Below are 25,550 nucleotides of genomic sequence, written 5' to 3'. Positions count from 1 at the left end.
GTGTCCAAGTCTATCAGCCCCTCAGCTGTCACTCTGCTCCCAAAATAGCAGTAGTAGTGGGGGGGGGGGAGGGGAGGGTTGTTTATCTGGGGATGGAGGTGGGGAAGGGGCATTATAACTTGCCTAGGCAGGGCAAGTCTCCAAGGGATATTCCTGTCTCTTCTGGATCTTTCTCCCACACTTTGAGGTATGAGTCTGAAGTCTTGCAGGACTGCCCCTGAGTGAGGGGTTTGAGGGCCAGAGGGTAGTCAGCCCCCTCACGTGGGTATGGATATCCAGTCCAGGCAGGGGGAGGGCCCTATATCAGTGACAGCTTCTAGGAGCACCTGCCCCTGTGGCCAAATATAGTCTGGAGTCACTGGCTGGGGTGCTAAAGTCTGCAGGGTGGGGGCTGGGAGCAGCAGACAGAAGCTGTCTGAGGTGGTCTGCAGAGCTCAGGAGCAGTACCTAGGAGGAGGCATCTCTGGGAGACTGTGAGTAGGCTGGGAGACTGGGCAAGAAGGCCCGAGGACTTTCAGGCCTGTAGGCCTGCTTTGGTTGAAAGAGACAAAGAGGGAAGCGTAGGGACCCTGACAACCCTTCCAATGGGAGTCAAGCTCTAAGCAAATACCAATGTCTTTTGTAGGGGGTGGTCAGTAGATTTTGGGGTGCTGGAGTGGATACCTTCCAGGCAGAATTCCCACCCCACACTGTGGAGAGGGAAACCTGGGGCTCTAGCTATCAGGTTAAGAACCCTGTCCTGAGTATCCAGCAAAAGGTTGACCACACGGGGCTGTTGGTATCCCCACAGATGGCAGAGGCCGAAGCGGCACAGCTGAAGGAGGAAGGGAACCAGCATTTTCAGCTCCAAGACTATAAGGCGGCCACCAAGAGCTACAGCCAGGCCCTGAAACTGACCAAGGACAAGGCCCTGCTGGCCACACTCTACCGGAATCGGGCAGCCTGCGGCCTGAAAATGGTCTGGAGACAGGACAGCTTGGGTGGGCTGAGGGCAGTTAAGGCTGGAGACAAGGGTGTGATGGCCGATGGAAGGGAGCCGTCATCATCCTCACCATGCCTTCTAGACCCGTTGAGTGGGCAAATGTGCCTCTTATTGCCCCGGCCACTGCTCTAGAGAAGCAGGATTCCACCAGTCACTGTTGGCCCAACACAGGTGCTTTTCATGTGTTGGGCCACTCCTTTGAAGAACAGCCCTGTGACAGCCATTGTTCTTATTCCTGTATTGCAGTCAAGGAACCCAAGGTTTTTCAAGTGCCAGGGTAGCTGGCACTTAAACCTGGGATTGCCTGACACCAACGTCTGTGCTTTTCTGTTCCTGAGCTGTTTCTGTTCTGTTTCTGTCGGTGCATCCTGAGCCTCTGATAACCTGCAGTGTCCCCGCCCCCTAACTTCTCCCCTCACTTAGGGAATGCTGGTTGTCTCCACTGGGCCCTCACTAATGGAGTCTCTTGTTCCTGTTTCTCAGGAGAGCTACGCCCAGGCAGCTTCAGATGCTTCCAGAGGTAAGCTCCACACTTTACCCTTACCCAGCATGGACGCACTGGAGTTTGGATCTGGCTTCCATTGTTATTAGTGTTATGATAGTCTGTGGGTTCTGAAGGTAAAGAAACACCTGAAGAAAGAAGTGAAACATCTGGCAATATGTAGCCCAGGGAAGGCAGCTCTCAGGTGGAATAAGGAAAGTTTAGTTTAGTTTCACCTTGGGAGCTTCTGGGCCAGACTTAGGATTAAAAAAAAAAAAGTACAGAGAGGAGTTTGTGTAGGAATAAAGAAAGAGTTGTGCTTGTGTGTGTGTGTGTCCTAGAAATAGCTCTGTAGACCAGGCTAGCCTTGAACTCAGAGAGGTCAGTCAGCCTCTGTCTCCCAAGTGCTGGGATTAAAAGCTTCCACCATAACCATCTGGCTATGAAAGATGTTTTTGATGGAGTCACCTGACTGCCTCAGAAAGGAGGGGAGCACCCTATTTCTGGGGATATACAAGCATCAGTAAGATGGAACCCTGATAGGAATCCTGTGGCAGGGAAAGCACTGGGGATCAGATAGAAGTTGGGAGTTCAGATAGTTGCTGGGAGGAATGCAGGGGGGAGAGGACTTTTAACCTTTCTGCCAACCTTGAGACTCTGTGGGTCTTTCTCCCTTTCAAGAAAAAAGAATGATATAAGGAAGACACCCTTCCTGGGCAGTAGAGTAGGGAGATCAGTCTTGTAACTCAGGATCTGCCTATCCCCCTCTGTAGCCATTGACATCAACTCCGCTGACATCAAAGCATTGTATAGGCGATGCCAGGCCCTCGAGCATCTTGGCAAGTTGGACCAGGCGTTCAAGGATGTGCAGCGCTGTGCTACCCTCGAGCCAAGGAACCAGAACTTCCAGGAGACACTGCGGAGGCTCAACACCAGCATCCAAGAACAGGTAAGCTGGGCCCTTCCAGAGAACTTCGGCTGCTTCCATCCTCTTCTTAGGGGAAGATAGGCAAGGGAGGTTGAGGAGGAGGACAGAAGATGCCCTGCCTCTTCAGCTGCAAATCAGAGTCAGCACAGAGCATTGGCAGTCTCCATGGAACAGTTAGGCAAGTACATCTACCTGTGAGTGATGGAGAGAGAGCGAGAGAGCCGTGGTGCTGGGTGAGGGCACAATCTACTCATGGCTCAAGTTCTTTTACATTTCAGATGGAAGCAAAAGGAATTATGATCACCTGGTGAATCTCCATTATGACTCTCGGGGACAAAGGTAGCCAGGAATCCTTGGGAACCAATGCGGGATAGAGGGTCAGAGGAACATGAGAGCTTTTCAGGATAGACGAACAAAGGCATGGAGAACCCGAGCCAGAGAGGAGCAGCCCTGAGTCCTCCCCTGGCTCAGCTACTGACTTCTTTCTGCTTGACCCCTTTGACATGTCAGCTTCCTCCTGTAAGAGAGCAGGGGAGCAGTAGCTCATTCAGCCCTCTGCTCCAAGACATCCTGCGTGGCTGGACCCTGTTGCACTCAGACTCAGTGCTGGGCGGGGAATAGAAAAGAGGAGGTGGGTGGAGGAGGAGCTTGCCAACCCAAACAAGCAGGAGAGTGAGCAACAGCTCCGAGCTGTAGGAGGCACAGAGGGAGCCGGCCAGACAATCACTTAAACCATCTTATGAAAGGTTCAGAGTAGCCCAGGGTGGGCTGTGTGAGGGTCTAGATCCCCAAACAGAATGGTTTCCACTCATCTGATGAGATGTCTGAAATTCACTTCTGGTTTACTAGCCTGGAGACAAATTTCTAATTTCATCTCCAATTCAACATCTAATAGTTGATTGCTTCTGAGATTCTTGTTTGGGAGGGTCTCTCTATGTAGCTCTGGCTGTCCTGGAGCTCACTGTGTAGACTAGGCTGACCTTGAACTCACAGGCATCTGTTTGCCTCTGCCTCCTGAGTGTTGGGATTAAAGGCATGGGGCACTATTCCTGTTCCTTGTTCATCTTTCTGTCTGTGGCGTCTAGAACAGTGCCTGGCATAGAGTGGTCATTCAGTTATCGTTAAAATTATTATTATCATCATCATCATCACTGATTATTATTATGAGGGGGTGTGGGGTCAAAGGGGATGGAGGTTGGTTTTCTCCTCTCATCTTTGAGGGTTTTTTGAACCAACTTAGGGCTCAGGGCTTGCTCTGCAAAAGCCTTTACCAGCTCTCTCTCTCTCTCTCTCTCTCTCTCTCTCTCTCTCTCTCTCTCTCACACACACACACACACACACACACACTCCCCCCTTTTGTTCAAAAATGAATGGATGCCCTAGGATCCAGATTAAATTTTTTTTTGAGTTGAATATATGAAGAATAGGTGTGCTCCAGATGCCTGCTTCACTTAGGGCTCTCTCTCCTCAGCTCCGTGTTCAGTTTTCTACCGACTCCAGGGTACAGACAATGTTTGAAATCCTTCTGAACGAAAACAGCGAGACTGATAAGCGGGAGAAGGTGAGTGATGCATCATTCTTGCCAGCAGAGGTCGCTCTCTCCACGCGGCTCCCATTAAAGGCTTCCTTGTTCTGGGAGTTCAGAGGGAGTAACCACGAATCTGGAGAAACCTTGGCTCAGAGTTAATCTCATTAGAAAAAACGGCACTACAACAGCCACACGTGGCCATAGTTACATGTTTTGTACATATAGTACACACATCCAGGCACAGTGGAGCCTACCTTAGTTGGATTGACCATGAATTCAAGTTCAGCCTAGGCTACACAGTAAGACCAAGATAAACCAAAATAAAACATGAAAGAAATAGGAAATGTGTTCCTGTGTTCCCCTGAACAAACGTTAAGTGTGCTGAAGCCACAGGTATGAGCACGAGGGCCAGCATAGCCACAGCACACTCACCTTGCAGAATCCCATCGAAGAGCTTCACTGGAGACTTGCTTCTGTTCTTTGGCATTTTCATTTTCTGCAAGAATTCCATAAAAGGAGAAGAGAGTGTCTTAGGGAGACTTCAAAGCTCCCAGAGAGCAAAAGGCATTAAGTTCGAGTCAGGCATATGACTTTAACCCTAACATGTAGAATGTGGAGGTCAGAGGATCAGGTGTTCAAGGCCAGCCTCTGCTACCTGGCCTCTGAGGCCAGTCTAGGCTACCTGAGGTGGCCAGTGAGATGGCCAGAGGGTAAAGGTGCCTCTTGTCAAGTCTGACAACCTGAGTTTGATTCCCATGGTGGAAGAAGAGAACCAAGTTCTGTGGGGTATCTTTAACTTCTACATTCCCCCCCCCCCAGAATAAAAAACTAGAACTTAAAGAGAACAAGAAAAGAAAGAAAGAAACTGGCATTAACCATAAGAAGGGTAAAGACTGGGGTGAAGCCATTGTGGCGAATTCAACAGCAGGGTCAGATGACTTCTTTGTTTAAAGTTAGACATTTTGTTTATTAAAATGTTGGCCTTGATTTTGATGAAAAAGTATTTCATTAAACATTACTTATCTGGATATTGAGCTTTTTGTTATTTCCTAAAGTTTTGTACCTACAAGGAATATCTAAGTTGCCCCACTATAATTTTGATCCCAAGAAACACTGACACATTCAAACAATGCTTTGTTTTATTTAGAAACACTGCAAAGAGGTCATGCTGACACATTAAACAAAATATTGAAGTATGCACTGGTAACAGTCATCTTAACCAAACTATTTGATCTGTCTCATGTTTCTCTCCAGTCCTCGAGTGAACATTGAAATGTTTTGCATTTATTTATGTCAAAACTTGGGTGCTAATGCCCAAGGAAGGGCAGTGTATTCATTTTGTGGTCAATGAATTCACATGATACAAAAATGTACTTTATAACTTCTCTGAGGACCTAATGAGTTGTCATGGATAAAGCAGCTTTGTTTGGAACAGCACAAAGCCCTAAGCTTATAGCAATGTTCAGGTCCCATTTGCCTGAAGTTTCAGCCACTTACCTACTGTCTTAGGGTTTCCATTACTGCGAAGAGACACCATGCCCAAGGCAACTCTTATAAAGGAAAACGTTTAATTGAGGCTGGCTTACAGTTTCAGTGGTTTAGTCCATTATCATCATGGCAGGAAGCATGGCAGTGTGCAGACAGACGTGGTGCTGGAGAAGGAGCTGAGAGTTCTACATCTTGATCCACAGGCAGCAGAAGGGGGATGCAGGGGATATTTTCCCATTACATTTGTATAAAGCTCTGTGATTGGTCTGTATGAGAGGTAGGCAGAGTGAGGAGTTGGGAGGAAAGAAGGGGGGCGAGTGAAGAGGAGGAAAGAGGCTAGCAGCCATGGAGCACTGCGGATGGTTTGAGAGCAGTCCTAGGTAGTAACTTATCAAAAGGTTTGATTTTGGGTAACAACTCTAATTGTGTGGGCATCTTGTTAATTGAGCATTTCCAAACATATAAACCAATTGGATAACCTTTAAGCTTTAAGAGCCTTGTTTCTACCAGGTACCACGGGGATGGCGGGTATTGTCTGGGGTTCAGCCGAGCTTTGTAGATGGAGCGTGGGGGATTGGCAGAGCCATTCCCCACGCTGGCGTCTCATGGGTGCTAGGGCCTGTATTCCTAGATAGCCAGAGCCTCGGTACAGAGCTGGAGCTGTGGGAAAATGGTGGCTACACGAGATCAAGCCAGACAGGATGCCATTTTTTAATTACCTGCAACAGGGGTATGTGTCCTATGGGCAGTCAAGAGGAGACTATTTTCTGCAGGCAACCAGGGGGGAGAGAATATACCAACGTTCTGAAGATGCAGTCTGTGTACTAGCCCCTGCACTGGGTTCACGGTCAAAGCCTTCCTCTGACTTCCTAACAACCTCCGTTGCTTCTCCCTCAGGCTGCCAACAACCTCATTGTCCTGGGCCGTGAAGAAGCAGGGGCTGAGAGGATCTTCCAGAGCAATGGAGTGGCTCTGCTGCTGCAGCTTATGGACACTAAGCGGCCTGAGCTGGTGCTGGCTGCCGTGAGGACCCTGTCTGGCCTGTGCAGTGGCCACAGAGCAAGGGTGAGAGCCTGGGGTAGGTGGTGCGAATGGCAGCTGGTCCAAGGAAGTGGAGGGTGGCACGTGGCCAGACTGTGGTTGGCATAAGTAGAACTTGAGACAGAGCCTTAAGGGTCTCTTGTCTCTCAGTCTGGCTCATGTGAATCATGGCTAAGAGTGTGCTCTGGACCCTTTCATTGCAACCTGGAAGTGGGCTCGATGAAGCAGAGGTGTTGTTGAAAGTTGATTACAGGAAAATGCAAAAGCATTGTAACGCGTATTTCTTCATATTCAGCCTTTGAGTTCAGTGTGTCTTCTACACTTACATCTCACTGAGCTCCTGCCACAGGCATGGACTCAATGCCCCCAGGACTCCAGTATGGGCTAATATAGCTGAGTCTTCTGGAGGAGGCTTCCTAGCCTGTGGGCCTCACTTCCCAATAGCACGAAGGTTACCACCCACCTCTTAACCTGGATGCCAAACTGATGAGGGGGGGGGGGCAGGGTTGCTGACTCTGTTTCTGCTGGGGTCTAGGCCACAGCCATCTTGCACGCAGTCCGAATAGACAGAATCTGCAGCCTTATGGCCCTGGAGAATGAAGAGATGTCCTTGGCTGTCTGCAACCTGCTCCAGGCCATCATTGACTCCCTTTCTGGGGAGGACAAGAGAGAGCATCGTGGGAAGGAGGAGGCTCTGGTTCTAGGTAGGAGATATCTTCTGTTCTGGTTCATGTGGACTCCAAGGCAGAGCCAGTCACCACCTTACACTGGCAATTCCGGTGTGCACAGGAAGCTTGGTTTGATGTGTGCTGGGGTTATAAAAATGAAATCGGCATAAGGTTTTCAGCCTGGAAGGAGCCATGGTGGTGATGGCTCATGTCAGTGTGACTGTGTTCAATGCCACTCAATTTTAAACTTAAAAATAGTTAAAATAGTAAATTTAGGTTATTCACATTTCATCACAGCATAATGGGAGCTCACTGGGGAGACTGAGAAAGATACAGAAATCTGTAAGGAAGACAAATACTCCCCCAAACAAACTGTGCTCATTCAGACAACCCACTGGATCCCTCCTGTCTTTTCTTAGCCATATAAATATGTTTACATAAATATCAATTAAAAATTGGAATCTGAGCCCGGTAGTGGTGGCACATGCCTTTAATCCCAGCACTTGGGAGGCAGAGGCAGGTGGATTTCTGAGTTTGAGACCAGCCTGGTCTACAGAGCGAGTTCCAGGACAGCCAGGGCTACACAGAGAAACCCTGTCTCAAACAAAACAAAACAAAACAAAACAAAACAAAACAAAACAAAACAAAACAACAAATTGGAATCCTGCTCTAGGTATTGTTAAATTGTCTTCCTGAGTGAGATCAATGTTATCTGCATTGTTGTTGGAGTGTAAAGTGTCAGCCACTGGCTTGTGTGTTTGCACAGTTGGTCTGCAGTCGGTGCTGCAGTCGGTGGAGCTGTTTTGGGAAGTTACGGACACTTTAGGGAGCCTCATGGTGGGAGGCTCCCTAAATGAAGGAAGTGGTTCAAGGAGGTTGGGAGCTGTCTCTTTGTCTTTCTCATGTGTTCTTTTTTCTTTCTTCCTTCCTTCCTTTCTTTCTTTTTTTTTCTTTTTTTTTTTTCTTCTGTTTTTTTGAGACAGGATTTCTCTGTATAGACCTGGCTTTCCTGGAACTCACTCTGTAGACCAGGCTGGCCTTGAACTCAGAAATCCACCTGCCTCTGCCTCCTGAGTGCTGGGATTAAAGGTGTGCGCCACCACTGCCTGGCCTTTCTTCTGTGTTCTCATCCACTCAGATATGAGCAAGCCATCCTACACTTCCACCGCCACAGCTGTGAGCTGCTTTTTAAATGCCCTCCCCACCATGAGTCGCATCAAAACAAAATATAACCCTTTGTTCCCAGTTTCCTTGCCAGGTGTTCTGACCCCGTTACAAGAAAAGTAACTGACACACACACCATTTAGTATTAGTCTTTCTTTCTTTCTTTCTTTCTTTCTTTCTTTCTTTCTTTCTTTCTTTCTTTCTTTCTTTCTTTTTTACATAGGATCTATCCATGTAGTCCATGCTGGCTTTGAACTTCCCATCTTTCATTCTCAGCTTCCCAAGTACTGGGATTACAGGTGTGTACCACCAAGTCCACCCCATTTAATATTCTTAAAAAATTATCCCAATAACTTTATATAATCAATTAATTTTATATTTCTTTTCTTTTGGGGGGAATTGAGACACTATGTATCCTCAACTGTCCTGGAACTCACTGTGTAGACCAAGCTGGCCTCAAACTCACAGAGATCCATCTGCCACTGCCTCCTGAGTGCTGGGTTTAAAGGCTTGTTCCTCCATTGCCCAGCAGAGGAGGCTGTTGGCCCTATTGTAATAGCTAAGGAGTTGCTTATCTTTTCTGACTTTTTAGAAGGTCCAAGATGGCTTTGCTTGGAGGGTTGTTGTTTTGTAAGACCCTCCATGAAGGGAGGACCTCACCCAAGTCTCAGGAATTCACAGCCATCCAATAACTCACAAGACACCAATCTCGATGCAATCAGCAAGAGGTATATTTCTATCAGCATGCTGAGGTCAAGACCCATGACCCACACAGGGGCAGTGGGGTCTGACCCTGGGGCTTTGGAGAAAGAGGGAATTTAAAGGCAAAACCCACAACTCAGGGGGGAAACCACAACCCAGGGGGAGTGAAGGAGGGTTATTGGAGAGTACCTGTGGAAAGTCCCAGCCCATTATTCAGTTTGTGACAGGGTCCAAGGAACAGTCATGGGGAACATTTTGTATAGGCTATTCTCAAAGAGCCTATTCGTAATCAACCATCTATCTTGTAGTCAGCCAAGTTCCTAAAACACAGAACTCACGACCAAGCTGACCTGCACTCTTGGTTGCTCAGCCTGTTAGAAGTTTTTGAAAATTTTTAACCCTTTCAGTTTAGTTGGAGAAGTTGCTCAGAAGCCTTGGTATTTTTCCTTATGGCCTCTCTAGTGGCTAGCTTGGATTTCTATAAGGTTTGATAGCTGGGTTATAAATGGACCAGTCCAGGGAGTAAGCACTTAGTAATCCTCTGATTGTACCCTCAAGTCACATGATCAACCCAGAGCTAGTGTGGGAGAGGGACCACTTAAGACAAGAATAAGCCTCCTATTTCATGACCTGTCTATCCAAAGACAATCTCCAGTGTCAACTTAAGCCTCTCCTTTCCCACATGGCATAGTCCCCTTTTTTTTTCTCCCTCCCTTGTCTGACATAGTGTAGAGACCTTTACTTCTTGTCTGACCTTTGTTTTCCATTCTAGATCACTAACATCTCTAGGTTTCAGGAAGTCAGAGCAGAGTCAGGAAAAGGCACTTGCCTTTTAACTTCCACCACTGGGTGGAGGAATCCTGGTATTACAGACAGAGGCTGGGATCCAGTTCCCAGCATGTCTGGATCTGTGAAATGAAGCGTCCGAAGGAGGAATACAATTACTTCCTGGATTTTACTTTATTTTAGATTTATTTGTTTCATTTTATGTGTACGAATGCTTTGGCTGCACGTATGTTTGTTTGCCATGTGTGTTCCCAGTGCCTGTGGAGGTCAGAAGGGGGTATTGGATCTCCTGAGAATGAAGTTACAGATGGCTATGAGCCAACATGTGGGTGCTGGGAATCGAACCCCTGGTTCCTCTGTAAAAATATCCAGTGCTTTTAACCACTGAATCATCTCTCTAGTCCCCTGGAAGACATTTAAAAAAATAAGTTCATTAGCTGGGCGATGGTGGCACATGCCCTGGCACTCAGGAGGGAGAGGCAGGTGAATCTCTGAGTTCAAGGCCAGCCTGGTTTACAGTGCAAGTTCAAGAATGGCCATGACTACACAGAGAAGCCCAGGCTTGAAAAACAAAACAAAGCTTATTAAAACTATACACCATGTTATTGGGTCACTGCCAGTCAGTTATTGCCTGGCAATAAGGGGCTTTCCAAGAACAGGAGCTGTTTGAAGACAAAGGGCTATTGGATGAGACCATGCTTGGCGGCCAGAGTGACCCTTGGGGTGTTGCTTGGGATTTCTTTGTTTTATGGGGAAGATGTATGGGATGGACAACACTGTCTTGGGAAATTCACATGCTCACTGTACCAGGTACTCTTGTATGACCAGGACCCTGACACCAGACAGCAGCTTCAGGAAGGATCTATTTTGCTTGAACACTCAGAGGGATTATCTCGTGGTTGCTTGGCATCATACACTTGGGCAGAGAATCAGACATTATGTTGTGGGATCAGGCATAGGAGGAGGCTTCTTACCTCATGGTGAATAGGAAGAGGAGGGGGAGAGGGAAGAGGAAGAGGAAGAAGGGAAAAAGGAAGAGGAGGAGAAGGAGGAGGAAGAGGAAGAGGATGAAGAAGAGGGGAAAAAGAAGGAAGGAAAGAAGAAAGGAAGGAAGGAAGGAAGAAAAGAAGGAAAGAAGGAAGGAAGAAAGGAGAGAGACAGGAGACACCACCTAGAACAAGAAACACCTCATGAATCCTCACTCAAGGATCTGCCCTGAGTGATTTCCTCTCACTGCCTAGAGTTTCTGGAACCCTTCCAACACTATCAACTGATAAGCACTTCTGTAGGAGAATGTTTCATATTTGAACTGTTAACATTCAGAAAACAGTGGCTTCAGTCCTTCCAGAATCCTTCTAGATGTTTCTGCCACTCTTGATCCTCTCCATGTGAACTTTTCTCTCATCTCTGTTTGCTCTTCTTTTCTGTTCCTCAGATACCAAGAAGGACCTGAAGCAGATCACTAGCCACCTGCTGGACATGCTGGTCAGTAAGAAGGTGTCTGGGCAAGGCAGAGACCAGGCACTGAACCTGCTCAATAAGAACGTCCCCAGGAAGGACCTGTCCATTCATGACAACTCACGCACCATCTATGTTGTAGATAATGGTGAGATGGGGGTGAAGGGACTTGGGGTTCAGTCATTCCATTGGGGTAGGGTCAGATACTCATCTCTGTGTAGAAAGAATAGGGAGATGTTGTCTGGAGAGTGTCTTCAGTCTCAGCTGAAGGGAATGGCAGACTTTTGTGTAGTAGGATTCCCCCAGGGTCTCTTAAAACTGGTGGGTCAAGGCTCTGAATTAAGGGCAAGAACATACCCAGGAAGTAGTTAGCACTCCAAAACACTGGATGGATCCACCTAAAAGACAGGATTAAGTGTTTGTAACAAACAAGACTATCAACCATGCAGACCCCATACACCTATCCAACACAGTGCACATACAAGTGCTTAGACTTTAACACTTGACCAGGGTACCTAAGGACTGCTGTCATGCCCCCACCCCAGTTCTGGTCCCTGTATGTATTCTGAAAGCCGAACAGCACTGGCCTCTTTCTTCTCTGCAGTAGGATCAAATATGTAGTTTATGGGATGGAGTGGGTGTGTGTGTGTGTGTTGGGGGGAGCATTTCTTATTCTTATTCCTTGGTTGGAAGGCACTAAGTGAAATAGTTCTCAGGTGAAAACCAAGTGGATTTAGAAGCTCCAGTAGGCCAGCGCAAAGCCGAAGTGTGAGGCATGTGCATAGCTCAGACAGGGCCAGTAAGGGTGCTGGGAGGGGATCAAACCTGTAAGCTCCTGGCTTACAAGGGGGAGGTCCTGAGTGTTTTAAGAGGAGAGAAATGGGAGGGATCCATAGGCAGGATGGAAGGGAAAAGTCAGAGGTGAATTTGGGATGGGTGGAGCAGGTGCATTGTGGGAAGTCTTTGTGAGCCAGGCTTCAGTGTCTGGGTTGGCTCATCGGGTCCTACCTTACCGAACCCTTTTTTTGTGTGTGAGTTTGTGACATAATACGAACTACATGTTTGGCCTCTGCACTCTCCTGGCACATAACTCATACAACTGTTGTGTTTTTCACTAAGTATCCTTTATAAGCTGATGAGACTAGTGGCTGAGGTGCCTGTGAGGAGCTTGGAAGGAACAGAAGGAGGTTTCAAGAAAGCTAGCCCTGTGGTTAGAGAGATTGGGAACTTCCTACTCTGCTCATCAGCTTCTCCCATCCCTACCTTTGACCTCAGGGTGAGAGCTTGAGACTGAGGTAATCACTAACAGACAGTGACATAATCAATCATGTCTACATCATGAAGCCTCTATTTCAACAAAGCAAAAATACAAACCCATTCCTAATTGAGGGTGCTCAGAGCTTTGGGGGACGATGGACACGAATGAGCTCTGGGAAGGCAGCACCTGAAGACTCTGGAGCTCCACACCCTTTCTGTACACCTCGGCCTGCATTCCTCCTCCATCCAGCCCTTCCTGCCTCATCCTTTCTATGAGCTGATAGCGTAGTAAGGAAACTGTTCTTCTGAGTTCTGTGAGCCGTTCTCACATATTATTGGCCTGACAAGGGGATCCCAAGGACCTCTGTTTGTAGGCATGGTGGGCAGAGGATGGGGGAACGCTGCGACCGAGCCCTCAGTCTGAGGGGCATATACATGCCAACCACAGGAAGTGTCAGAGGTGAGTTATAGGATACTCAGCTGGCATCAGGTGTGCCAAGAGGAATACAGAGGAAGTGGAGGTTTTCCTTGAAGTGGTAAAATATAGGCAGAGTAACATTGCTGTCAATCACTTTTGGCTCCCTCCCAGCAACCAGAGCTTTGTCCTTCCTGCATTTACCTCAACCCTTCTTCCTTCCTCTGACAGGTGTCACTCAAGGTCTGCGGGTTCGTGGCGTGTGTGTGTGTGTGTGTGTGTGTGTGTGTGTGTGTTGGTGCGCGGGTCCCGAGTCTGTCTCCGTGGTTAGGGCCTATCGTGTGGACAGAGGCCCGGGAATTGACTGTGTTCACTCAACACTGGTGCGGGTGGACGTTGGGCTATGAGAAGCCGCAGGGCTACCCTACGGGGTGGAAGAACACAGTCTGTGGCCCCGTGGGGGCCAGGGCTCTTGGGTTGGGGATCCACGGGGCTGGTTCTCAGGCCCTCGGGCTCCCAGGCATCTCTGAGAGGCCGTGGAAAGGCCGAGGAAAGGCCGAGATGGTGGGGGCGTATGGGCTAGCCGCCCCCAGCTAAAGAGGAGAGGGAGGGGGAGGTCTGGCTGTGCCTGCGGGGATGAGGGTCTTGGGATCACAGCGACTCACTTGGCTGCTTGAGTTGTCCGGCCTCAGTCCATGGCAAGAACGTGGAGTGTTCCTCGGCAGGAGAGTATACACGGCCCATTAGTTGAAGACCTCCACGGTTCCCCATGGCGGGTCCCAAAGAAGAGAGTTAATCCACGGTTTTACAATATTTATTGTCATGACGGAAAATAGATGAAGCTGTGCTCTGGTATTTTCAGGGCTGACCTGAGGTTAAATACCCTTTTCAAGGAGGAGGGTCCGAAAAGGAATGTTTAATTGGCTACACTCTCTGGCCTTTGAGTGTCTCATTAATATGGAGATCTGTCTTGAGGCTCTGTGGCCTGTAGTCACGCCCTCTACCTGTGGAGGGGCTAGTAGGTGTGTTGTCCTACATGACATAAAGCCACGGATCTATGGAGGTCTACAGCCTCGAGTTAGGAGCCTAGAGTCTGGGAGCGTGGCGAGATGCTTGCTGTCCCTTGCAGGGAAACCTGTGGAGTCTCAAACCTGTCGGGTCTCCGGCCATCTCTAGCCGGTGCTTAACCAGAAACTATGCTGTCCTTTTACGGTCCTAGAAAAGGTCTCTCTACCTCCAAGCTACCTCTGACATTAGCTGTCCTAGAGGCTTTATGGCATGACAGTTAACACAGTGGGCTTGACAACAGACCTCACAGGGAAGGTGTCCTCTCTGTATTGTATCTTGGCTGGCTACAAGATTATGAATAGCATCCTTGGCTTCTTCACATCCGAAAGATGGAACTGGTTGCTAAGCAGTTGGATGGTTGTTAGGCCTGGATCAGGGGAAAGCCCAAGCCTCTTGGCACTAAGGAAATGCTCACTACAGTCTGGAAAGGGATCAAGAGGCTGGTCTTCCATCTGATTCTGTACCTGTCCACTCACCTTGTAGGGAAATGAGGATCAAACCAGGGCCTTCACATGCTGGTAAGCACTCCCTGTCGCTGAGCTGTCCGAATCCCCAGCTTGTAGCTCTGTTGAAGCTGGCAGCCTCATTTGCATTTTTTGCATTCAATACCCATAGAACTTTCCTGCCATGTTTACACACCCATTTCCCACACCAGGTTGAAGGTAGGGCAGATAAGGGGCTCCTTTATTTGTTAATCTACTTGCTCAACAAACATGTGAGCCTTGAATTTAGACTGGTGGAAGAAGCCATTGAAGGTTCTTCCATAAGGTAATGAAAAGAGATAATGATTTATAACTCCTAAAGAAATAATAGATATTTGAAGAGTGGTTATGCCTCTGGATGGGTGCTAGGCTGTTTCTGCATGTCCTCTGACAGTCCTCAACTCTATAAAATAGGTCATGCTTTTTCACCTTTGTAAATGATAATAATACTGAGACCTGGGGAAAAGATAGTATGAAGTCATATATTAGGAAGGTCAGATCCAACCCATGAACTGAGATCAACTACTGTTGTGTTTAAGTATGGTGGAAATATTGGCCATGCAACAGGTGGCTTGCTCCACAGGTGCAGAGTCAGATGAAAGGCCAGACCCTCTTGTCCCCTCTCCAGTCTCCTGAACTCGGGAGAGGCCATGTACTGTCTGCAGCCACAGTTGTTGAGGACCAGTGATGAGACATTTTGGGGGGAGACAGAGACCCTCAGCAATCTCATTCTTGCTGCCATCACCACAGGTCTTAGGAAGATCCTGAAGGTGGTGGGGCAGGTTCCAGACCTGCCCTCATGCCTCCCGCTGACTGACAACACTCGTATGCTGGCTTCCATCCTCATCAACAAACTCTATGATGACCTGCGATGTGACCCAGAGCGCGACCACTTCCGCAAGATCTGCGAGGAGTACATCACGTGAGTTCCCAGGAGGCACCAGCCACCTATGGCTGTGTAGGCAGTCACCTTCACCTTCTGTAACTTACAGAAATGATAATAATTTATTACCTCTCGGTAGGTTGGGTATCTAGGAGCTGTGTAGTTGGGTGATTCTAGCTTGGGGTCTCCCAGCAAGTCACAATCGAGCTGGTCTAGGCTGCAGTCACCTGATGGTTTGACAGCTTGTTTGACTGGGATTAGAAGATATTTCTAAGGAGGCTGCACTCCCATGGCGGTACACTGGTCCTGGCTGCTGATGGAGGTCTGTAGTTCCTTCCATATGGACCTCTCCATCAGCTACTGATGAATCTTTCTTTCTCCTTTCATGTCATCCACCATTCCTCTGGTGCAGCTCTTTGTTAAGTGATTCCAGTACATTGTCCAGATTTCTGGAACACTACTCATGCCTCGGAACCTGGAGTGTGGCTTAGGAAGCTGCACTCTGGATGGGTTTGAGGTGGGCAAAGACTTCACCTTTCCTCTGTGTCCTTTCTCTCTTCCTAGGGTGGCACACTGGTTTTGTAAAGGGCCAGGAATTTTGTGTGACAAATTTATTTATTTATTTATTTATTTATTTATTTATTTATTTATTAGAAAAGGTCTCACTCTGTAGCTCCTACTGGCATAGAACTTTCTATGTAGACTAGTCTGGCCTTGAACTCACAGATATCAAGTGACTCTATTCACTGAGTGCTGAGATAAAAGATGTTGGCCATCATGTCCAACAAATTCATAATCCCTATCACCTATGTATTTAAGTTGTTTAACTGCCAAATGAAGAACTATCCTGAGCTCTCAGGTGCGCCAGCTCCCATCCAGTCCTGTTCTGCTAATCCTGACTTTGGCTTTTAAGGCTCTTCATGGCTGAAGCTGCCTACGAGAGCTTCAGCCCATCCTACTAACTTCAGGAGTCTCTGTCTTTGCAGCTTGAGTCTTAGTTCCATGAGACTTAGAAAGAAGTCTGGACCTAGAGAGCTACATGCACAGGTTTTTTTATTGAGATGCAAGCTCCAGCTAAGTGGGAGATGATGCTTTGAGTGAGCCTTGGTCAAGCAGTGGCTCCCTAAACAAATGGACGGGCTGGCAGATACAGGAAGAGCTGCTGTCCAAAGTTCTCATGTGGGTCCTCCATGGACAGGAGGACCTTCATGCTTGTAGAGTGACTGGTCCTGATTGGTCAATGTTTCTGAGCTCGGCGGGAGGCAGCTTGTTGATCAGCTGGGACTACTGGGATGAGGCAGTTGTCAGGTGGCTAGTCTGCTTGCACCCGTGTTTGTAGGACACATCCACTATTTTTAACTCTGGGGTTCTGTGTGCACACTGGTCCCCATTTATGTCCTTGGGCTGTTACACCTCTACTTTTGGGTGTTCCCCTCACTGTCTCATCTCATGAGATCCCAAATTGAATTCCACACCCTCGCCTGAAAGAGGACAGCTCCTCAGATGCCTCACTGGGCCTGTCTGTGGCTGTGGTTCTGTACTGTCTCCCCAAGTTGGGAAGGCTAGAGCTGCTGCTGGCTGATAGCCATCAGCCGAGGTCTCTTATTGATCCTTGCCCAAGCTGATGAGGCTTTACTGCCCTTCCCAGTATAACCAGCATCTCATGATTTGTCACTCACCCCAATTTGAAATGACATTCTAGGGTGCCCCAGATCATCAAGGGAGAAACTTTGGGGTGACTGTATGGCAGGCCAATGCATTCCTCAGTGCTACTTCCTTCTCTGCCTAATAATTCAACTTCCTGCAGGTCAATCCTGCAGGTCAACGTGCTGCCAGGGGGACATACCCTGTGAGCAGCCATGATATCATGTGTTCTTGAGAAATAATAGCACTATGTTCTCTATTTACAGACCAAAAAACTGAGATTCAGAAAGGTTCAGTGAATCGCCCAGTGCCACACAGCTCACGAGGGAAGGCAAATTTAAACCTTCCCCCACTCCATACTTTGCACCTCCTTGGGATGACCACCCTTGTCCTCTGTTTTAGGAGCAAGTTTGATCCCCAGGACATGGACAAGAATGTAAATGCCATCCAGACAGTGTCGGGCATCCTGCAGGGGCCCTTTGACCTGGGCAATCAGCTGCTGGGTATGAAAGGTGTGATGGAGATGATGGTGGCTCTGTGTGGCTCGGAGCGCGAGGTGGACCAGCTGGTGGCTGTGGAGGCTCTCATCCATGCCTCCACTAAACTCAGCCGGGCCACTTTCATCATCACCAATGGTGTGACACTTCTCAAGCAGATCTACAAGACCACAAAGAATGAGAAAATCAAGATCCGCACGCTGGTGGTGAGTGGACTGGGTGCCGAGGGCCAGGGTTAGGAACCAGGATGAATGGAACATGACCGCCTTCCTTGAGGGGGGTGTGTCTTAGGGTTTCCATGGCTGTGAAGAGACTCTATGACCAAGGCAATTCTTATAAAGGACAACATTTAATTGGGGCTGGCTTACAGTTTCAGAGATTCAGTCCGTTATGGTGGGAAGCATGGCAGCATGCAGGCAGACCTGGTGCTGGAGGAGCTGAGAGTTCTATATCTTGATCCACAGACAGCCAGGAGGAGGCTGCCTTCTGCGCTGGGTGGAGCCTGAGCAGTGGGAGACCTCAAAGCCCACCTACACAGTGACACACTTCCTCCAACAAGGCCACACCTCCTAATAGTGCCACTTCCCATAGGCCAAACATATTCAAACCACCATAGAGGGTGTCTTAGTGTTATTACTGTTGTGATGAAACACCATGATCAAAAATCAAGTTAGGAAGGAAAGGGTTAATTCGCCTTACACTTCCATATCATTGAAGGCAGTACCACCCACAGTGGACTGGGACCTCTTCCAGTGATCACTAATTAAGAAAATGCTTACAACTGGATATTTGGAGACATTTTTCTCAACTGAGGCTCTTTGATGACTCTTGTTTGTGTCAAGTAGACATAAAACCAGCCAGTATGGAGGCAGGGGCAGGTACTAGGGACCCCTTACCCAGGTCTACCCATGTGCCCCTGCAGACAAAGTGATAGGCAGGGCTCAGGAACAGAGTAAGGTGGATGACCCTGAGTTTAGTACTAGGAAATTACCCTCCATACTGTGAAGAGACAAACATAAACACTGTCCAAGAAATACTTTCAGAGCAGACACCAATAAATGTGTTTCTTAGCCAGCTGTTAGAATTTTCATTTTTACTATTTTTGCCTTACTGAATTATTTACACTCTTCTTTACTCATAAAAAAATTACAGGGAAGATTTGATTCATCGACCTGGACTTGAATTCACATTGACAGTTTTTTTTTAATTATTTATTTTGAGCTGGGCAGTGGTGGAGCAGGCCTTTAATCCCAGCACTTGGGAGGCAGAGGTAGGCAGATTTCTGAGTTTGAGGCCAGCCTGGTCTACAGAATGAGTTCCAGGACAGCCTGGGCTATACAGAGAAACCCTGTCTTGAAAAACCAAAAAAAAAAAAAAAGGTATGAGTACACTGTAGCTATCTTCAGAGAAACCAGAAGAGGGCATCAGATCCCATTACAGATGGTTGTGAGCCACCATGTGGTTGCTGTGGTTGCTGGGAATTAAACTCGGGACCTCTGGAAGAGCAGTCAGTGCTCTTAACCACTGAGCCATCTCTCCAGCCTACATTGATAGTTTTTGTTGTTGTAGTTCTGTTTTTAAAGTTAGATTGTAGTTTATTGTGATAATGTGTCTCAAGCTGACCTTGAACTTGCAATCCTCCTGCCTCAGCTTCTTGAGTGCTAAAATTAAAGGCCATAGCTCCAGACAGTTTTGTTTGTTTGTTTTGATTTAATTTTTGTTTTTTAGTCTTAGTCTAGATTGCAGGCTGGCCTCAAACATACTGTGTAGGCCAGTCTGGCCTTCAACTTATTATTCTGCTTCTGTCTCCTGTGCGCTGGGATTATAAACCTGCACCACTATGCTGGCTCATATACTTAAAAAAAAAAAAAAAAACTCTGTGTGTGTGTGTGTGTGTGTGTGTGTGTATATACATGTCATGGCACATGTCTGGAGATCAGTAGACACCCCTGGGTGTTGACTGTTGCTTTTTTTTTTTTTTTTTTTTTTTTACCTTGTTTGACAAAGGGCCTGTAGTTGTTTCTCATTGTCTAACCAGACTGGCTGGCCTCACTGAAGGAACGGTTAGCATTATAGACCTGTTATGGCCAACTGCACACAGTTCTGGGGATCTGAACCCAGATCCTCATACATACACAGCCAGTGCTTCACTCAGTGAGCCTTCTCCACAGACCCCCACATCAGTCAATGTTTTGCTTGTTTGTTTTGTTTTCGAGACAGAGTCTCACTGTGTAGCCTTGGCTGGCCTGGAACTCACGCTGTAGACCAGGTTGGCATTGAATTCCCAGGAATCCACCTGCCTCTACCACCTGTGTACTGTGATTAAAGATGTGCACCACTACGCCTGACTCTCATGTCAATTTTTTTAGAAACTTTTTGCCATGGGCGTGATAGCTTTTCTGCCTCAGAAGACATCTCTCTTTTCCTGACAAGGGTCCATTTTCCCTCCTGGGTTAGACTTTGTATGCCTGAATTTGTTGCCCACTTGATGCGACTTCTTTGCTTTCTGACATCATCTTGAGGTCTCTCACAGTGGCTGCAGATATTTAGTATGATTCTGTCCTGCAGATTTTTCAAAGCATCAAAGAAGTCAAAATGGTGAGGGCCTGAGGCTTTGTGGGCATCTTCCCATACTGGGGAATCTGGGAGGGCATCTCAGAAAAGGTGGCATGGCACAGAGGTGTGTCCAGGCAGAGAAAAGGGTATGACAGTGTTGACCATGGACCGACTCAGGCCTGAGTGTTGCTGGTCTTCAGTATCCCTTCTCCACAGGGGCTCTGTAAACTTGGCTCAGCTGGGGGCTCCGACTATGGCCTCAGACAGTTCGCTGAAGGGTCAACAGAGAAGCTAGCCAAGCAGTGTCGAAAGTAAGTGTGCCTCCTGGAGCCTCTGCATCCTCATGGGCCTTTAGGAGGGATTTCTGGGGTGTGCTTCAGTGATGTCAGGCTGGAAAAGACCCTTCACTGGCTCCCTGTTATCCTGATCCTGAGTCACTGTTGCTCAGAGCCCTGCCTCCTTCTCCAGTGGTTTCCCTACTCTCCACTTCCAGGTGGCTGTGTAACACTGCCATAGACACTCGGACACGGCGCTGGGCAGTGGAGGGCCTGGCCTACCTCACGCTGGATGCTGATGTGAAGGATGACTTTGTCCAGGACATCCCTGCTCTGCAAGCCATGTTCGAGTTGGCCAAGGCAAGAGTGGTCCAGATGTCTAAACTCAGGAAAGGGTGCCAGTTTGCTGGCCCCAGTGCTCAGGGCTTAGCTGGCTGTGGGCTCACCCTGGCTCCACCCTCCTTGGTGAGGCTGGATTGGCTCTTTTACTGGATGGTCCTCATCTTGTCTGGTTGTGGGACTCACAGCTCTGTCCTGTCAAAATGATAGGACAACATGTCTGTTTGGGACCCTTAGGCAGCGAGATCCTGAGGGAGCACAGACAGTGTCTGGACTCTTCTGGAAGTGGGATGGGGTCCACTAGGACCAGCTTAGAGATGTCTACTGATCTACCACTCTGGTGACTCCTTTCTGTTTTTTTTTTTTTTTTTTTTTTCCTAACCTGGGGCTTCCAGACCAGTGACAAGACCATCCTGTACTCAGTGGCCAACACCCTGGTAAACTGCACCAACAGCTATGATGTCAAGGAGGTCATCCCTGAGCTGGTGCAGCTGGCCAAGTTCTCCAAGCAACATGTGCCAGAGGAGCACCCCAAGGTGGGTCCAGGGCAGCTCAGGTGAGGAGCTGTGTGGTCAGGAAATGATGTTGCGATGCGCTGTGCGGTTTGACGATGACAGTAGTTGATTTTCCCCACTAGATGGCGCTCATGATTCCTGTCTTTTAATTTTCTGACTTGGGTGGGGAGAATGGCTGACAATTTTGTAATCTGATTAAACAGAGCCAGATGAATATTTTGCAACATTTGTTGATTTCATGGATACTTGAGTTTCATTTCATGCTTCCTAGCCATAGAATCTTGATTTTTCTGGGGGCATCTGGACTTAGGGATATGAGTGCTGAGTAGGAACAGAGGAGGAACACAGGTTCCTATGCTCAAATGTCACAAAACCCCTAACACAAAGGTATATAAAGTGATTACCCCTACCCAGGGATATATTTGCATGTCATTTACATATGAATGAATATGGAAAAGTACTCCCAGCTAGGGAGATTGTTTAGATTTTAGGAAATGATAAAAACCATACTTGTGTTACAAAATGGGGTGGTGGACAGTAGAGAGGAACTTAGCCATGCAGTGACGCCTTCTCCACAGGACTGCTGATGGTGGTTTCTTATATCACTCACAGAAAGTCTTTTTTTCTTTCTTCCTCCCCTGTATTGCAACAATTAGAATCTGCGAGTCACTTTGTGCCAGACATTGGGAACATGCTCTTGTCACCAGCTCAGTCTCTTATGGGTTAATTTCTTTGTGACGTAGGGGACAGGACTCAATGTGATGGGCATACTAGGTGGGTGTTCTATCACTGAGCTGCATCCCCAGGTCTCCACCCCTCTTACACACCAGTTGTTGTTTCATCCAGGCAGGGGTGTAGCACACATACATGCTCCATGGCTGTGTGTGAGGTTTAAGCACATTTCCAGAGATTATGCACCGTATCCTCAGTCCTGTCCACTCCCCACTCTGAGGATCTGTCATAATGACTCAACCTGGGGCTGATAACTGGTCTCTTCCCCATGTTCATCTATTTGTCCCCTCCAGGACAAGAAGGACTTCGTAGACTTGCGGGTGAAACGGCTCCTGAAGGCAGGCGTCATATCTGCGCTGGCCTGTATGGTGAAGGCAGACAGTGCTATCCTCACAGACCAGACCAAGGAGCTGCTGGCCAGGTGCAATCAGGATGGGCTGGGGAGACTGGGAGGCAGAAGCCTGGGTGGAGGCTAACCTAGGGGATGGAGAACATGGAGAAGAGACACGACAAGGCAGGTCACCACAATTGAAAACTTGCATTGGGAGGTCCCTTTTAGTTACCTTTTCCTCAGAGATGAAAGATAACCTAGAGGGGAGGTAGGCAGGTTATAGCACAGTGTAAATGCCATGACAGGGAAGCATAGTGATTGGAGTCCAGGCAGTAGGTCCCAACCACCTAGACTAGAAGGTAAGTAGGTGGGCATCCAGGAAGGCTTCCTGGTAGAGGTGGTAACTCAACAGAGTCATGAAGGAAGAAAAGGGAAGGAAAAGGCACCAAGGATGGAGGGATGAAGGGTATAGTTTGGTTTTTCCTGTGGAATGTCCTGGGTGTTATGAGTGGTGGTGGTATTAAGTGGGACCAGGGCCAGGAACAGGATAGATCCTGTCTACCCAGGGATAGGGGTAGACATGGAGAGTTTCTCCTGGATTGGAGATATCAGAGAGCCGTTGGCTGACTCCAAAAATAGGAATAAGATGGATATTTGAAGCCTTGCTTGCTCTTATTCCCCGCCCCCACTTGCAGCCACAACAGTATCCTTTAAAGGTGGTTTGTTCCAGGCAAAGGCAGGCAGTCTGCCTTTCTAGGCTTCTGCTGCAGTGCTAGGGTTTCCTGGCTCTGTCTGGCTTGTGTGTGATTCCTGGGAATGCAATACAGGAATTGTGAATATTCATTCTCTCTTATCATTGGCTCTGCAGGGTGTTCCTGGCACTCTGTGACAACCCAAAGGACCGGGGCACCATTGTAGCTCAAGGTGGTGGCAAGGTAATTAGGCAAGATGACGTACTGCTGTCTTAGAAGGTGAACTACTGGGAAGGAACTCACATGTGTGTGCATGGGCACACACACACCCTACACACACATTGTGTATGTGTGTGTGTGTCTATGCGTGTGTGCATCTGCCTGCAAATGCTACATACACATGCATATAGGTGAGTCCCTATTCTCTCACTCCAAAATCATGTGTTTCAGACCACCCTAACTTCATGAAATACACTTACTTAGTTATTTACACTATCTAATTCATTGGCCCAAACTTGTTCCTTCTTGATTTGGTTATGTCCTGGTATCTAGAATCCCATTCTCTTCCTGCTGTTCCAGCTGGAAGGCAGACCATGGGCTTCTCCACAGAAATCAAAACTTCTCTTGTAGTGGGAGTTTGTGCTTCTTCTTTTTAGCTGTGCAAACCTGGGCATTTTACTCCCTCTGAACTGTAATTTCTTTTTCTACAAAATGGAAAGGAGAAATCACAGTCTAACTTTCCAGATAGTCATGGAAAGTAGATTAGATACATTCAATTTGCAGTAGCTGCTCAATCATTCAATCAATCAATCAATAGGGATATATTTAGCTTGAGCAAAATGTAAAAAGCATAGTTACTATTTATTATTATTATTATTATAGACAGGGTCTCACCTGTAGCCCTGGCTGGCCAAGTTCTTGCCATGTATGCAATCTAGGCTGGACTTGAGATTGTTGTAATCTTCTGCTTCATCCTCCTGGGTGCTGAGATCTTAGGTCTGTGCTACCACACCGCAAAGTCAATCTATTGGTTATTTATTTTTTCATTTTGGAGTGAAGAGTGAAGGTAGGGACCTTGGTAGTCTCTGGGAACCAGGGCGTTAAATCCTTGACAAGTTTTAATTGCTTTATACATGTTTGGGCTAGACTCTGTGATGAATATCTGAGTTGACAATTTTAGAGGAAGAAAGATTGGTTTGGGTTCATGTTCTCAGAGGTTAACGGGCTTCCTGTAAATCAGAGATGAGGCAGAACCTCATGGTGGAGTGTGAAGCCAAGCAAAGTTGCTCACTTCATGAGTCAGGAATGAGAGGGAGGAAAGAGAGAGGGAAAGAGGAAGGGAAACAAGACACACCCTTTAAAGGCACACTCCAGTGATGTACTTCCTCCAACCAGGCCTGTCATCCCAACTGCCCCTTCAGCAGTGAGCTCATCATTGGATTAATCTGAGGGTTCGCCCAGAGCCTTCAGAGTCCAGTCACTCACTCTGACGGCTCGAGACCAAGCCTTGCACACATGAATCTTCGGGGCTTTGTCTAGAAAGGAATGGTTCTCTGGGTTTGATTATGCTGTGAATCTCTGATGAGACAGACAGACAGACAGACAGACAGACAGACACACACACACACACACACACACACACACACACACACAGAGGCAGACAGATGGAGGGCAGCTGGAGCCAGAGGAGTGAGAGGCTTCTGGATGTCTGTTGCTGGCTAGTGACTGCGCTCTCTCTTGCAGGCCCTGATCCCCCTGGCTTTGGAGGGCACAGATGTGGGCAAGGTGAAGGCAGCCCATGGGCTAGCCAAGATTGCTGCTGTCTCCAATCCGGACATCGCCTTCCCTGGGGAGCGGGTGGGTATCTAAGAAGAAAGGAAAGAGTGATGAAGGAATTTTCATTGCTCTTAGGGTGCTGTCCCCTCATCTCTGCTAGAAAAGGGTTGTGATGCTGTCAGAGGCAGGATAATGATTCGGACACCTGGACACCAGGCCTGGCTCTTCCTCTAGTGAGCATGATTGTCCTCCCAGAAACTCAGCTTCCTCATCTGCACAGTAAAGTGGAACAACCCAACCTCTCAGGATCACAGATTAAACCAGGCAGAGTGTGAGAAGAAAGGGCTTTGGAAACATAAAGCTTCAGATGCAAGAGACAGGGAAATACCTGTATTTCACCTGACCTGTGTCTTCCCTGCAGGTATATGAGGTGGTACGGCCCCTTGTGAGTCTCCTGGACACACAGAGGGATGGGCTTCAGAACTATGAGGCTCTCCTAGGACTCACTAACCTGTCTGGGCGCAGTGACAAACTCAGGTATGTGGGGCAGGTGGAGAGGGCAGAGGGTCATAGAGGGATCCATAGAGTGTTTGGTTGAAATTCTGTGTTTATCATGTACTGATGCCTCTGCTTGGATGACATCAAAGATGAATCAAGGGTAGGTGGGGTTTGAGCTGGTATCCCATAAAAACCCACAGGGATTATATAAAGCCGATTTCCCAAAGGTATCTTGCCTTTTAAAGTAGGAAGGAGTAGGCAGGTGGATGGAAGGATTAGTAGTTGTCCCTTCTTGGAAGCAGAGGGATGATGGACTGTATTGTGTTGTGGTTTTAAGCGGCAGACAACCTGGTCTAACCGGCTC

The 25,550-nt window shown here is 47.8% G+C and overlaps 1 protein-coding gene across 2 annotated transcripts in view; it reads left to right on the top strand.

Annotated features, from left to right (window-relative positions):
* Window positions 1-168: 168 nt before the first annotated feature.
* Unc45b (unc-45 myosin chaperone B) overlaps window positions 169-25,550 on the top strand; it is a 31,508-nt gene continuing 6,126 nt past the window's right edge. The window contains exons 1-17 of one of the 2 annotated variants that reach the window (XM_076936166.1): window positions 169-187; window positions 791-958; window positions 1,466-1,502; window positions 2,237-2,412; window positions 3,863-3,952; window positions 6,305-6,472; window positions 6,984-7,152; window positions 11,204-11,374; window positions 15,199-15,370; window positions 17,378-17,678; window positions 20,245-20,339; window positions 20,522-20,663; window positions 21,038-21,178; window positions 22,183-22,310; window positions 23,089-23,155; window positions 24,656-24,769; window positions 25,110-25,225. In XM_076936166.1, the coding sequence (XP_076792281.1) occupies window positions 791-958; window positions 1,466-1,502; window positions 2,237-2,412; window positions 3,863-3,952; window positions 6,305-6,472; window positions 6,984-7,152; window positions 11,204-11,374; window positions 15,199-15,370; window positions 17,378-17,678; window positions 20,245-20,339; window positions 20,522-20,663; window positions 21,038-21,178; window positions 22,183-22,310; window positions 23,089-23,155; window positions 24,656-24,769; window positions 25,110-25,225 (2,255 nt within the window). In that variant the 5' untranslated portion in view covers window positions 169-187. Of the gene's footprint in view, window positions 188-319; window positions 474-790; window positions 959-1,465; window positions 1,503-2,236; window positions 2,413-3,862; window positions 3,953-6,304; window positions 6,473-6,983; window positions 7,153-11,203; window positions 11,375-15,198; window positions 15,371-17,377; window positions 17,679-20,244; window positions 20,340-20,521; window positions 20,664-21,037; window positions 21,179-22,182; window positions 22,311-23,088; window positions 23,156-24,655; window positions 24,770-25,109; window positions 25,226-25,550 lie in introns of those variants that run through there. The other variant, XM_034507841.2, reaches the window with a different exon arrangement.

This window comes from Arvicanthis niloticus, chromosome 6 (assembly GCF_011762505.2).
Source record: "Arvicanthis niloticus isolate mArvNil1 chromosome 6, mArvNil1.pat.X, whole genome shotgun sequence".
Taxonomy (NCBI): domain Eukaryota; kingdom Metazoa; phylum Chordata; class Mammalia; order Rodentia; family Muridae; genus Arvicanthis; species Arvicanthis niloticus.
The sequence above is the reverse complement of the archived record's forward strand: the minus strand, read 5'-3'. Positions and strand labels throughout refer to the sequence as shown.